This window comes from Monopterus albus, unplaced genomic scaffold (assembly GCF_001952655.1).
Source record: "Monopterus albus unplaced genomic scaffold, M_albus_1.0 scaffold169.1, whole genome shotgun sequence".
In the NCBI taxonomy this organism is placed as follows: Eukaryota; Metazoa; Chordata; class Actinopteri; order Synbranchiformes; family Synbranchidae; genus Monopterus; species Monopterus albus.
Genome location: NW_018128049.1, coordinates 1,198,679 through 1,213,858, shown reverse-complemented (window position 1 = coordinate 1,213,858; position 15,180 = coordinate 1,198,679). Strand labels below are relative to the sequence as shown.

The 15,180-nt window shown below is 40.3% G+C and overlaps 1 protein-coding gene across 8 annotated transcripts in view; it reads left to right on the top strand.

Annotated features, from left to right (window-relative positions):
* The window catches only part of nrxn3a (neurexin 3a), a 223,155-nt gene that overhangs the window by 121,769 nt on the left and 86,206 nt on the right, over positions 1 to 15,180 (top strand). For all 8 annotated transcript variants that reach the window (XM_020615713.1, XM_020615712.1, XM_020615710.1 and 5 more), the window contains 3 exons: positions 6,518 to 6,811; positions 7,594 to 7,741; positions 9,602 to 9,985. In XM_020615713.1, coding sequence (XP_020471369.1) covers positions 6,518 to 6,811; positions 7,594 to 7,741; positions 9,602 to 9,985 — 826 coding nt within the window. The remainder of the gene's footprint in view (positions 1 to 6,517; positions 6,812 to 7,593; positions 7,742 to 9,601; positions 9,986 to 15,180) is intronic.

Here is a 15,180-nt window from a genome sequence, read left to right as displayed (position 1 = left end):
ATTACCCGCTAGGTCCCAATGGGGTTTGGGGGGGGGGGGGTTGGAGCCAATCCCAGCCAGCATCAGGCATGAAATAAATCAGATTACAATAATTAAATAAAAAACTAAAAAAATGGAGCTGAAGGCTGCCCCAAAAAATTGTGGCAATACATATTTTCAGTGTTTTCTCAACACAGTATCTTTACAGACTGAAGATGGAGCAGGCTTGCTACAAAGCCAGGCCACTACAGACATGTGAAATTCAATTTTGTTTTCCCTTCTGTGTTGGTGGTGAATCTGAAGAGAGTGTCATTCTTATTTAGGCTTTTAATTTGAAAGAGAGAGTGGTGGATCAGCTCAAGGGGTTTGGGATATTTATGTTCAGTCAGAGGAGAAGGAAGCATCGCTTCTAGTGGAGAGGTGGGGGGATGAGATGGATGGTGGATAGATGTAACAAAAAGAGAAGGGCAGGCAGCAAAGAAAGAGAGTGAAAGAAGAAAAGAGGAAAAGACCATTTTCCATCCATCCCAAGCACCTTAAGGGATGAGTTGATTTACTGTCAAATCTGCTGGTGGATTATTGATAATCTCAGCCAGTCCCCTCGATCTACCCACTCCGCCATAGCTGCACTCTCAGACAGTACCCTGGGCAAGGAGCTGGAGCACAGACATTAATATAGAAGTGAGTGAAATGGAGAAGAGAGAGGGTGTATTTGTTTTGTGTATGTATGTGCCCAAAATATAGGTAGACAGAGGGTGTTTCTCTGCCCAGAGAATTAGGGGAAAAAAGACCTTCAATTTTCCACTTGAGCAGATTTCAATTTACACACACATCCCCCTTCGTGACTCCATTCTCCCATTGTTATTGACAGCATCTAGGGCTGCTGTGATAAAAGATTGGCCACTTAAGAGTTTTTTATTCATTTGTTTTCCATCATTGAAAGGACACTCTGTCATACAGAAAACTGTATCTGTTATGAACCAGCTTTACAGTAGAGATATGAATGTACTGTATCTGGGTATGAATGCAGGACAGACATTTCTGTGGTTGGTCTGTGGGGTTGATTCAGTATGAGATGGAATATGATGTCTGGTAATGTGCTTTAATGTAATACTATATTTCATTTCATTTATTTGATTTTTGACAAATCTTTTTATTGGACAGAGCAGCAGTGACATGACATATTTGAATCTGGACTTGCCAGATTAAGACAAGTCATCAATATCGCTACAAAAACTGAGATTGCATAGTCTACTTACAAACTTACTTACAAAGCAGTAAAGCACTGTAATTTGTAAGCTTTTCCCATGGCCACATCAATGTTTTGGAGGTGATGAATCCTAGTCCATTGCCACCTAAATGTTAGAAAGAGAAACAAATAAACAAAAACACAACACAAAACAAATTTAGGCATCAAATTGTTGCTGTGTGGAAGAATTGTTTTGGGAATGAAAATGAGCTAGCTGGGAACAGAGCACAGATCTCTGGGTGCTCCAGATATGAACTGATTAAAAAACATTAATTAGAATATATATATGTAAACAAGATCTGATGATGGTATATACTGATGTGTTTGAGATCGGATGTTTGACTGTTCTTCATAATCAGTTATGAAAACCTGAGTTGCCTGAGCTCAATTCTGTTTTTTTTAGAATTAGAAGTAGAAATTAAACACAATCACAGATAACAGAGAAGTGATTAAAATCACATCATCTATCTACTACAATGGCTTTAGAAACATCTGTAAAACCTCATTTATACTTGGACTACTTCTCTCCCATAGCTCTCTCTGAGTTGACCTCAACAATTGCTTCATCTAAATCATCAACATGTCTCCTGGACCCCATCCCAACCAGGCTGCTCAAAGATGTCTTTCCCCTAATCAACACATCCATATTAGATCTGATTAACCTTTCTCTATTAACAAGCTATGTTCCACAGGTAATTAAAGTTGCAGAAGTTAAACCTCTACTCAAAAAGCCTACTCTTGACCCAGGTGTCCTAGCTAATTATAGACTCATATCCAATCTCCCGTTTATTTCAAAAATTCTGGAAAAAGCTGTTGCTAAGCAGTTATGTGACCACTTGCACAAGAATGATTTGTTTGAGGATATTCAGTCAGGATTTAGAGTCCATCATAGTACAGAAACTGCATTGGTGAAAGTCACAACGATCTCCTCCTAGCCTCAGATAAAGGACTTGTCTCCATACCTGTCCTCTTAGATCTTAGTGCTGTTTTTGACACCACTGATCACAGCATCGTACTACAGAGACTTGAACATGTTATTGGGATTAATGGAACTGTTCTGCCCTTTATGTCAAAAGACCTTTGTTTGACTCAACAGACTGATAACGTCTCCCACAGACCACAGACAACCAATGGACTTTGACACTTTACTGCTGGCCATGGAATGACGTAAAACTATAGAAACACAAATAACATAATAAATGCACAGCATCTACTGGCACGTTTACATGTGCATACAAACAGCGTCTATATTAGCGTGTACAAACAGTGTCTACAATAACGTATAACTGCTTAACAGTGTGTCTTAACTTCTCCTGTTGATAATCCTAGAATGTAATGATAAATGAGTACGCTTTCAACTTAAACATTGCCTTTACTTAACTTAAATGTTTTTCAATAGCTTTTACATACCGAAGGTGTCTTCAAAACAACTTAAATCGAGGAGAAGCGATCATCATGTCTAAATACAGATAAGCTGTATACAGAATGTGGCTCACGTTAATGATGTCGTCACTAAGAGACACAGAAGCTGCAATTACAGTCTTAGGACAGAAGGTGTCAGAATTATCCTCCAGGTCAGCTAGTGTTCGTAGAGAACAGCACAGGAACTACACTAAGTTGGTTCGATTCTTACCTATCAGAAAGATTTCAATTTGTTCATGTTAATGACGAATGTTCTACACAAACTGAAGTTAGTCACGGCATTCCACAGGGCTCTGTGTTAGGTGCAATTCTCTTCACTTTATAAATGCTTCCTTTAGGCAATATTGTCAGGAAGCACAGCATAAATTTCCATTGCTATGCAGATGATACTCAGTTATATTTATCTATGAAGCCAAATGAATCAGATCAGCTGGTCAAACTTCAAGCATGTCTTAAAGACATAAAGGCCTGGATGACCTGCAACTTCTTACTTCTAAACTCTGACAAAACTGAAGTCATTGTGCTTGGGCCAGAAAACCTTAGAAATCTTCTATCTAGCCATATAGCTTGCTAGCTAGCTCTTGCTTCCAGTACTACTGTGAGGAACCTTGGAGTCATCTTTGATCAGAATATGTCCTTTAAATCACACATAAACCAAGTTTCTAGATCTGCCTTCTTTCACCTGCACAATGTTGCAAAAATCAGGAGCATCCTGTCTCAAAGTGATGCTGAAAAACAGGTCCGTGCATTTGTTACTTCCAGGCTGGACTACTGTAACTCTTTACCGCACTTCAATCTCAGAGTGCAGGTCTACGTGTGGTTCCTAGAATCCACAGAAGTAGAATGGGAGGCAGAGCCTTTAGCTATCAAGCTCCTCTCCTATGGAGCCAACTCCCAGTCTCAGTCCAGGAGGCGGACACCCTCTCTACCTTTAAGATTAGACTTAAGACTTTCCATTTTGATAAAGCTTATAGTTAGGGCTGGATCAGGTGACCCTGAGCCTTCACTTAATTATGCTGATATAGGCCTAGGCTGCTGGTGGGCACCATGATGCTTTGAGTTTCTCTCCTCTCCTCTCTACTCCTCTCCTAAGCATAAGCATAAAACGTTATTGCCAAGTATTTCAAAAATACAAGGAATTTGTCTCCAGCCCAATGTGACCCCCAATGTGCACAACATAAAAACAAAATAAATTAATACAAAATATATACAAGTTAAAAAAGCACAAGTTAAAAGAACAACATAGACTAGCTGTTCATCAGTGTAATAGCCTGGGGGAAGAAACTGTCTCTGTGTCTGGTTGTCTTGGCGTACAGTGACCTGTAGTGCCGTCCGGGGGGGAGGATTTCAAAGAGTTTTCTCTCCGCCCTCCTTTTGACCCATAACATATGCAACTTCTCCATGGAGGGCATGGTGGCACCAATGAGTTTCTTTCACGGAGTGAGTTATCACCAGTCCTGTGTCAGCATACTCATTTGTTGGCTCCTTGTCACTGCCCGGGTGCCATCAGCCTGCCTCGCTCCAGTACAGCTCTTCAGCTTCCACTGGTTCACCTTCACTCCTCTGGCCTGCTCTGCTCCAGTACAGCCTTCCGTCTCCCTCTCGTTCATCTCAGCTCCACAGGCCCGCCTTTACCTCTACTCAGTATCTATTCCTCAGTTGGTGACGCACCACAAAGAATCTTTAGCCAACTCCAGTTAAGCCTGCCAGTCTCTCTGCCACTGCTGACCTGTCAGCACTCCCCGAGTTAGTCTCATCCTCCTCCAAGCCACCAGCATTCCATAGACTCTGGTTTCCTGTCATCATCCACTGTCTCCAGCTCTGCCCCGGTCCCTGCTTTCTCTCACACCACCGGTCCCTCTATCCAGTCCTACCCCTGAACTGCAACATCGGTTCCTGCTGGAGAGGCTAGCCTTGGTTTACCTCACAGCCTTATGAACTCATCTCTGCCTAGTCAATCTTTATCTTTGAGCCTAGTAAATAAATATCTGATTGAACCCTGTATCTGAGTCCTGCCTTTTGAGTCCCTCATTCTGATATTTCTTGGTCTCGAGGCCATGAGGCCTTAACACCCACAGTTAGTAAGTATGCTCTGAGGTCTGTTTTAACCCAACCTGCAGTAGAGTGAAGTCTTATGATGACAAAGACTTCATTTTTTAACTGTTTATTCAGGTCTCATTGAGATTACAATCTCCATTTCAAGAAAGACCTAAGAACAGAAGCAATCATAGTCATGAAAGTCAAGACACAATCAAGAAAACAAACAGATACCACAAATCAATAATAAAATTCAATTTATGAAACACAGCCACAACTAAATTAGATGTGAGAAGCACAAACATTTAACACTTCATCAAGGAACGGACACTCTAACCGTCACTATGTGCAACTTTCAATAAAATTGCTCAGTGAAGACTGTTAATTCAGCATCCTTAACCAAGATGCTCACATGGGATCTGCAGTGCCCTTCTTATTCCATACTGGTCCTCCCAGAAACTATTGTCCAGCTCTGTTAGCTGTGTGTGAGAGCAATGATCCAGATGGTTTAGGATGCCATTATTTTCCATTCTTGTTGCTTTTCCCAGATTGTTTATGACAACATATCCCACTAGCGTCCTCTCTCTGGGTTCTATGGATCCTGTGAAGTCTTCGTTACTTTTTTTCTGCATTAGTTCATCACATCAGGTCACATTTTGAATTGTCTCTAAACTGAGCCTTTATTTAGCTGTTGCTTTCACCATCCTCAGCAAGGGCTTGAACATGAGTGTTTTGGGATGGAACCGGAGCTCTAGATATGGGTCATTCAAGTTCCATTGGTGACCTGAATGGGACTTTTTTGTGTCTCCTTGCTGTTATTGTAGCCTGTCATGAATGTTCCAGTGAGCCCATATTACCTTTGATGCTGCAAACATACTGTACAGTACATGGCATGGAGAACCACATGCACACCTTTCTTGTTTCCTGACATAACAGAGGCCCACTTGAAACTGAAGCCAATGCACCAAGATGGGTTAACTTGCAGTGGTCCAGTCACCTATAATATCTTCTTTGAAATATAACTTGGATCCATGTCACTTGGGTCCATGAACTCTTTTTTTTGGCCCATATTGCACACAAAAACCTATGAGATCATGCCTTGACTCCTCATCCTCCTCAATCTTCTGCCCTAAGGGTATAATAAGTGCCTGGTGATTCACTGTCTTCTGCTGTAATCATATGCACTAGCAAAGAGGCTGCTGACTTGTACATCAGGTCTTATCAATGTTACATTTCTGCGCAGCAGCTCTAAATGATCATGGAGTTGGGGATCATATTTTCACATTCACTTAATAATATAAAATTTCCCTTATTAAGAACTTTAGTTTAATTCATGTAAAGGAATGTCCTGCTTGGTGTAAAAATTGTATAATAGTAGCATAGTAATTTAAGAAGTGGGAAGGAGACAGCATGTCCCCATGATGTGCTTTTAATTTGGTGAAGGGTTGAATCATGTGTTAATTTTTGACATTAAGGTGACCATTGCCTTTAAAACTTGATTCACCTGTTTGTGGTCATACAGTAGCTTACATTTCAGCCTGAACAGACACATATGTAAATGTATGTAAACCTAAATCAAAATTCATATCCACAGATGTACATAACATTGATCTTTAAAACACTGGCTTGTTATTTTGAGGTCTTTCTTTGTATTATTGAAAAACTGATGATGCAGCTTGGTGTATTAACCAATGGTGATTAATGGTAACATTTAATTGTTTATGTGTTACCGGGGATATTTTGGTTGAATGATAAGATGGTATTTATATTCATCTTTGACAATACCTAGATACAAGAATACTTAGAATGCTATGCTTTGACCTGTTACAGGTGGTGTATAAGAACAATGACATCAGACTTGAGTTGTCCCGCCTGGCTCGAATAGTGGACCCTAAGATGAAAATCCAAGGTGAGGTGTCCTACAAGTGTGAGAATGTGGCCACCCTGGACCCTATTTCATTTGAGACTCCTGAGGCCTACATCAGCCTCCCCAAGTGGAACACCAAACGGATGGGATCCATCTCTTTTGATTTCCGCACCACTGAGCCCAACGGCCTTATCCTCTTCACCCACGGCAAACCCCAGGAGCGCAAAGACGCTGCCCGCAGCCAGAAGAACACCAAGGTCAGTCCATAATCCCCAAGATCACTTGTTAATTATAACTCTGCTTTAAAATTTTCATCCTAACGATATCTGCAAATAGCAACCACGCTTGTTGTTTAGAGGAACAAATAAAGCATGACTGGCAAAACATTTTAAGACAAAGCAACAAATTCAGTTGCAATTTAGATAATAATTGTTATTATCTTATAACCTTGATGGCAGGAATAATGTGTCATTAAAAATTTGTTCCACACAATGGTTACCAGCCTTTCTGGTTTGTGACCCATTAAAGTAACGTTTACTCATGCCTCCTTCTCACAGGTTGCATTATGTAGTTTTCATATTGTTTTTCATTTGAATAGTTTTTGGCAGGTAAATATATAAAAACATATAGTATTTTTAATTTAAAAAACAATGGTGACAAACTCAGAAAAGATTTTTATATACTGGCCCGCCCTGTGCTCATGCCCAGGACAAGATGATTCCCATTTTTCCTATTTTCTGGAATTTTAAGAAATTGGTCTCACATTTATTTTATGTTTGTGAAACTGACAAGATGAGATAAGTAGGTAATTTACTTAAACTACTACTTAAAGCATACACCTGTAGTAATTCCTGCAGTAATTCACAGGTTTAATGCCACACATAGCTGGGTGTGGTCATAAGTGTGCTCTGTTGCACCTGTGACCATGCCAACAGTCATGTGACAGTGTACTGCCAGGCTGAGTACACTTCTACATCACGGCAGCACATCGACTTATGGGAAGTAATAGACTCAGAACAGTTCTTTTACCCTTGTTTAGGTGGATTTTTTTGCAGTGGAGCTGCTGGATGGCAGCCTGTATCTGCTGTTGGACATGGGCTCTGGGACTATCAAGGTGAAGGCCACCCAGACGAAGGTCAATGATGGTGCCTGGTATCATGTGGACATCCAGAGAGATGGACGGTCAGGTCAGTTGTATTGGTGAAGTTAGTGAAATAGTGTGTGTGTTAATGTGTGTGTGTGTGTGTGTGTGTGTGTGTGTGTGTGTGTGTGTATCAGGAGTGTAATGGTACACAAAAACCAGCTTGGTATGTACCTCAGTTTTGAGGTCACAGTTTGGGTCATTTTTGGTAGAGTAAGGGGAAAACAAGTCATAATTTTAAATGAAACAAAAAAAATAAAAATACCACAGAAAAAAAAAAATTCAGTAGTGCTGCAAACTACTACTACTAAATGCTCCAGTAATTAGGGAAAGGCTGTTTAAATGATGAAGGAAGCAGTATTTGTACGACATACATGTTTTCCTTGCATTAGTGATATTCACATTCCCACGGGCCCATTTCAAATGAGTTAGCAAGTTTGACGTGTTGTCAAAAATATGTCTGATCATCACTGAATGAACATACTAAGTGGTGGACTAGAATGCAATAAACAGTAAACAAATAAGAGGTCTTATCCACTTGTCTTTGTCTACTGTTGTATTTCACTGAGAAGTACTGTATGTACAGTATGTGTTGTGGTGAGCTAAAGAATGACGCTCAAGTCATGCTGTCTTTTTATCCATAGCCACTTCTTTTATTAAACACAACAACATAAACTTATATACACATAGTTTCCTCCCAAAAGTACCTGGCAACCAACACTATAGTTCACCAACCCAAAGTTTGGGGGCTGCCCTGGGGGTCTGGGAGTGTTTACTGGCAAGGGGTCCAGGACTGGTGCTGGGCACCCATTGTCCAACTCCCCCTCCTGAGAAGTCCAAGGACCCGTAGGGTGCCAACCAGTCCCAGTTCAGCACCACCACACAGCCCCACTTCACCAGTCTCACTCTGTAGTCTACATCCGACAACTGTTTTAGCACTGTACAGGGTCCCACCCGGTGGCTGGCGAGCTTGGGTGACAGCCCCCTGCTTGCGCTCCACGCTGTACACCCAAACCAATGCACTGGACATGAAGTCCAGAGCATTGGTTCGGTGCCGAGCTTGCTCCGGCTGGCCTCCTTCATAGGTCCCATCATCAGTCCCATAGCTCGGCCATTCACACCGAAGTGCAATGTCATTTCTTCAAGCAGGAAATCAGCTCCCCTATCGGTTATCGTGACACCAGATAGTGTATGACTGTCCATACGTGGTATGTCCTTGTGTTTGTGTTTGTGTGTGTAAAGTCCATGGCGCTCCCTCTGACTACAACAGTACTCTACAGTATTTATGTAACTACACCAAATGCTTCCTTACATGTATGTTCTAGAGCAGCACAGCGGTGCAGTGGTTAGCCCTGCCACCTCACAGCCAGATGGCTCCGGGTTCAAGCCTGTTCTCCCTGTGCCTGCGTGAGTTCTCTCCGGGTACTCTGGCTTCCTCCCACAGCCCAAAGACATGCAGCTTAGGTTGATTGGTGACTTTAAATTGTCCGTAGGAGTGTGCGTGAGTGTGTATGTTGTTATTTGTCTATGTGTCAGCCCTGTAATAGATTGCTGACCTGCCCAAGGTGTACCTTGCCTCTTGTCCAATGTCAGCTGGGATGGGCTCTAGCCCCCCGTGAGCCTATTCAGGAATAGGCGGTATAGATGATGGATGGATGGATGGATGGATGTTCTATCAGGTTGAATAATAGTTCATCACTTTGATCATTGTGTATACAATATGATTTGTTCTTGACATCTTATATAAATATGAACTTGAATCAAAATTCATATCCACAGATGTACATCACATTCATCTTTAAAACACTGGTAACCTTCTCATTATTTTGAGGTCTTTCCTTATTTGATAAAAAAAATGACAGTGTTGATCTTGTATCTGATCTCTTCTCCCTCCACCCCACCACAGGCACCATCTCTGTAAACAGCAGAAGGACACCATTCACAGCCAGTGGTGAGAGCGAGATTCTGGACCTGGAGGGTGACATGTACTTGGGGGGCCTTCCCACTGACCGCACCAACCTCATCCTGCCCACTGAACTCTGGACAGCAATGCTCAACTACGGCTATGTGGGCTGTATCCGAGACCTTTTCATTGACGGTCGAAGCAAGGACATCCGTCAGATTGCTGAGGCACAGAATGGTGCTGGCATCAAACCCTCATGCAGCAAGCAACAGGGCAAGCAGTGTGAGAGCTATCCATGCAAGAACCGAGGTGTCTGCAAAGAAGGCTGGAATCGATTCATCTGTGACTGCACCGGCACTGGCTACTGGTCACGCACTTGTGAGAGAGGTAAATATTTGTGTGCATGCTTGGCTCGCTAGCATAAATTGTGAAGTTACAATTACTGTTCTGAAGATGTTATGAGAGAGAGAACATGGAATATAAAAAATTTATTGTTTGGACAGTCTACACAATAGGGAACAACTGCTGCTCATATGGAGCAGTGAAGGTTCCTTTGAGATTATACTGTTAGCAGTTCTTTAAATAGTCTATATCAGAATAATTGGTAATTTAGGTCTTAACCTTTAAATGTATTTAAAAAGGAAATTTGGTTTACAAACTAGGTCTTACTCTAACTCTGTAGTTGTTAGCCATTATTCATATCAGTAATGATACTATTGTAATGAAAACATTAATTGCAGAGTACAGTGTATATGAAATTCCTGAAATATGTATAAGTGGGCCAAAAGCACAAGCAGTCAGACAGGCTGTTAACCAAGCCCAAGATTAATGGGATTTATTTAGAAGAGAAAGTGAATGATTCAGTTGCTACTCAAACTGTGCTCAGCAATTACTTTAATGATTCCAGTGTTATTGCAACCACTAGCAATGACTGTCAATATTACAGTTTGGTTACAATAGTCATTTGTTTATAGCAGTACATTCTTGAGGATCACTACAACCAGATCAGAGGTCTCGAGTCAGCACACAAACAACAACAACAACAACAAAAAATGCCTGTCACTCCTACAAGTTATTCAGGGAAGCATGTCTGAGAAAGGAGGTGGTGCGGATAGACCTTCTGCAATAGTTCTGGATTAATTGCTCCTGGAGTATTTGTACAGTGGTTCAGACTACAGATGGCTACTGAAGAAGGCTTAAAAGAAGGTTCTTTATAAAACCAGGTTACCAATATAGACAGCAAATGACTGATACAGTGTAGCAATGTGTCATAGAAGAATAGAAAAAGATTGTTTCTTCAAAGCAACCTCAAGCATATTACATCAGTTTGTGTGTTAGTTGCTGAGCTGTCAGTGACCAACCATATCTTGACTAGAGGACATGAAACAGTTTTATAAGCTATTTACTATTTTCAACATTTTACTGTGTGTGTATTTTTGCTTCATCAGTCCTTAGAACTTTGTTTGAGAAATTGTAATGGCTTCTTTATGTATGTTTTTGTGAATTATCACCTGGCCTCTTTGTTTCTGAGGCTTAATAGTTTTAGTGGCAAATTCACCAGTTTTCTTATACAGTATACAGTACACAGAAATGTCATTTCTAGGAAACCCAAAGGGGGGGGTGTTACTAAACCTGTCACACATTACAGTCAGATGCACAAAATATTGTGGCTCCACCATTTTTTTATTTAGCAGTGTATTTACCAACACTGATGATGTAAATGAGCAGAGTCACAGCTGTGTTAATTTGAATACACCTCCCTTAGGTTCTGGTGCCTGAAGGTTGTTGTGCATGTGTGGACCAAGATAAAGTGTAGAAGAAAGTTTTACAGTGTCTTACAATGACGTTTACAGTGACCAAACAAACATATTTTAGAACTGCAGTCACGTAGTCTCCTGCCAGTCAAATCATCTTTTATTTCGTTCAGTAATTGAAGCATGGTTTGACCTGAAAGCCTGTACAAGCCCCTCACATTCTCCTGTGGTGAGCAATTTACAAACACCCTCTTCCTCCTCAAATGTGTTATTAACTCTGACAAGATCTCAGGTGATTAACAGCAGCCATGCTGAGCACAGTGCTGCCAATTTTACACCTGCTTTTGCCTAAAGTTAAAGTTCCCTCTGTGACAGTGGCAATAGATCAGGTGCTGAGGGTATTTGTATAAATGTTCATTCTCTCCTCCCTGATTTTTGCACCCCTGAAATACAACACCTTAAAATACATATTGTATGAGACAAAACACACAAATTCTCACAGGCCACTTCTCTTTCTCCACCGCAAAACTCCACTGACTCCTTAATTGTAGTGTGAATGCTGAAATAGGAATCTTTGGCTGATGCACTCAATTAACATGCTCCGTGAATGTATCTAAGGAGGTTATACATCCATACTGTAAACAAGTGACCCATAGAGAAGACATCTCTCCTCAGTTACTGAGTTTCTTCACACAAACAACCCAGTTGTAAATACAGTGAAAGAATAAGCCACCTCACTACACTGAGAGCAGTTACAGTAAAGTAAGTGTATAATTTTCTGATGTTATCACCAATGCTTAAGGCTGAGTGATCACAATTTAATGTGGTTTTACTGGTGAAGCAGAGCAGCAACTGTTCCAGTTACACTATGACAGGGCAAATTCCACCAGATGTGACTTTACACTTTGGGTCCTCCAGGAAAGTCCTCAACTCTCTGCTGTGAGGACATTGTCCTGTTTTTCTCACCTTGAACACAAATATGAATTGTTATCTTAAGAAAGTTAGATAATTAAGTTGTGAAAATAACTTTCTCTTCAGAGATGATAAGATTGTACCCAACCAGATAAGTCTTACAGGGGATAAGGGTAGCTGGATAAAAAGCATAAATATACCATCAATGAGAGAGAGAGAGATAAAATAAGGAAAGAAACACAAGAAACATTTTGAGTGTACAGGTTTTGTTGAAAGATAGCACTGTTATTATTTTGTTGTGTTATCATTTTGACCTTGGTGTTTTTCCTCATCTACTTAGAGAAAAATACAGAGAGAAATACAATATAATAAATAAAGAAAAAAAAACTGTTAAAAACAGACAAGAGGAGACAAGTTATTGGAAGTAAACTGGGTAAAACAAACAGGACAAAGGATAAGAGTGAGCTTGTTTTCTACAGCCAGAACAACTTTTTCTGTACTTATGAGTTGTCCAAATCCTTTATCTTGTACCTGCAGCAAAGCAGCCCACACGACACACACACACACAATTCTCTCTGGCAATGTTTCCATGTACAGTAGTAACCCAGATTGTTGTGTGACTGTCCAGCAGTCAGTGTTATGCTTATTGTGGGTACGATGCTGTTGTACTGGACCATACCATAGTTAAAAGGCATGGCTGATAAGTGCATACACACCATTTTTACACCGTGTCATGTAACTGACTACCTTCAAAGAAATTTACAGTGGCAAAGTACACTCTTAATTTAAGAAGGGGTTTTATGATGTCATTAATGCAACTTAGTTAATCGCCTAAAATTATTGTTAAATTATTCTTTTGGAATATTGCAGTTTCAGTACAAACTGGTCATTTGTTGTTATGTATTCCTTGGCAGAATTATTCTACAGGTCTCTGTCACCACCATCCTGCTTTCCCTCCTCATAGTCATGTAAAGTTGTTTTTAGACTGGCACCACTTGGGCCAGACTGAGGTGAACGCTAAGTTGAAAAAGTTTTATCTTGATTTATGAAATCTGGGCCTCTCCTGAGGCTTTTTGACTTCAGTATATCAAGCACAGAGACAAGAAGGAGAATTAAAAAAATAGAAATTTCCTGGTGAGTTCTGAGATAATTCAGTCCAAGCTTTCACATTAACACACTCACAGCTTCAATACATTGCTAGTTAGCTAGGTCTCTGTGTTGATACATTGATTGTTTAGGGCAAAGAAACCCCAAACAGTGTCAGCAGACTTCAAATACACTCCAGAGAAATTACTCAAATAATGCCAGGCGAACATTTGTTTCACATTTTACCTGTTTATGGGTGACCATTATAGAATCATGAACCCTTGTTATGTGCCAGTGGCCTGGGTTCTTGGTACTGTAGTGTAGTGCTGTACTGTGGCTACTGTAGCAAACATGGGATAGAAACACAATTCCTAAAGGTTCAGCCATTCTCTGCTTTAGGAATCTCAATGATTCCAGTATTAATTTACACAAATAAATTTAATTTATTAACACAAGTCATTGAATATGTTGGTTTTATGATACAATAATGATGAATATTGAGTATTGATGAGAACATTACTACCTGTCCAGGGTGTACCCTGCCTTTCGCCCAATGCCGGCTGGGCTTGGCTGGGAGATAATAATAGACCAAAAAAAACTACTTATAATGCTTGAATGTTTGATAGTCACTGTGTCAAAGGCAGCCAACATGACTTTCATTGAATAATAATTGATTACGATTAATGATCATATCCAGAAAACATACTTTTTCCATGGGTTGCTTTATGTCCCTGACACTACAGCATTAAGTGTCACCATATATTATTATCATTAGATCAATGATCCATTCACCAAACTGTGCCATAGAAGGGTTGTGTCAGTCTAATTAAAAGCCAGCACAAACAAATAAAGGCCTGGGGCCATATTGCAGAAACTTCCTAACTTGCAGATCCTATTTTAACTTTGTGCTAACCATTGTAATTAGGGTTAGGACCTAATTTAGGTTAAAAGACATTACAAAAGAACAGTTCCTAAGTTAGTGTTCCTATCCTAACTTAAGATTTTTTTCCAATTTGATATTACAGAAGCAAATCCTAACTTTAGTAATCCTATCTTATCTTAAACCCTAAATATTCAGTCCAACATGGGTTATCAGCATTTGTCTGTTACCTAGCAACCAAGGCTGTTTCTCTCATCTCATCTCACCAAGCCATTTTGTAACCAATTAGATATACTCATTAAAATGCAATGATGAGTCAAATTAATTCCCGTTGCCACCTGGGTTAAAATGCATGACATAGTGGGCTGAGATATTTTTGCTATGCCAGCCACATCACTTTGAAAATGTCCTTAAATGGATAGAATGGAACAGAACGAAACAGGACAGAACAGAACAAGAAAAAGAAGCCAGGTTGACCTCTCCAAAGCTGGTGGTAGTTGCTTGGCTAACTTCAGGATCATGGCCCAGACCGGCCAGTATCTTCTAAACAAGCTAATACTGTGTGGCGGAAAAATTAGGGGAGCTTAACGATTAGCCTAAATTTACGAGAGTTTACAGTGGGTACGGAAAGTATTCAGACCCCCTTAAATTTTTCACTCTTTGTTATATTGCAGCCATATGCTAAAATCATTTAAGTTCATTTTTTTCCTCATTAATGTACACACAGCACCCCATATTGACAGAAAAACACAGAATTTTTGACATTTTTGCAGATTTATTAAAAAAGAAAAACTGAAATATCACATGGTCATAAGTATTCAGACCCTTTGCTCAGTATTTAGTAGAAGCACCCCTTTGAGCTAATACAGCCATGAGTCTTTTTAGGAATGATGCAACAAGTTTTTCACACCTGCATTTGGGGATCCTCTGCCATTCCTCCTTGCAGATCC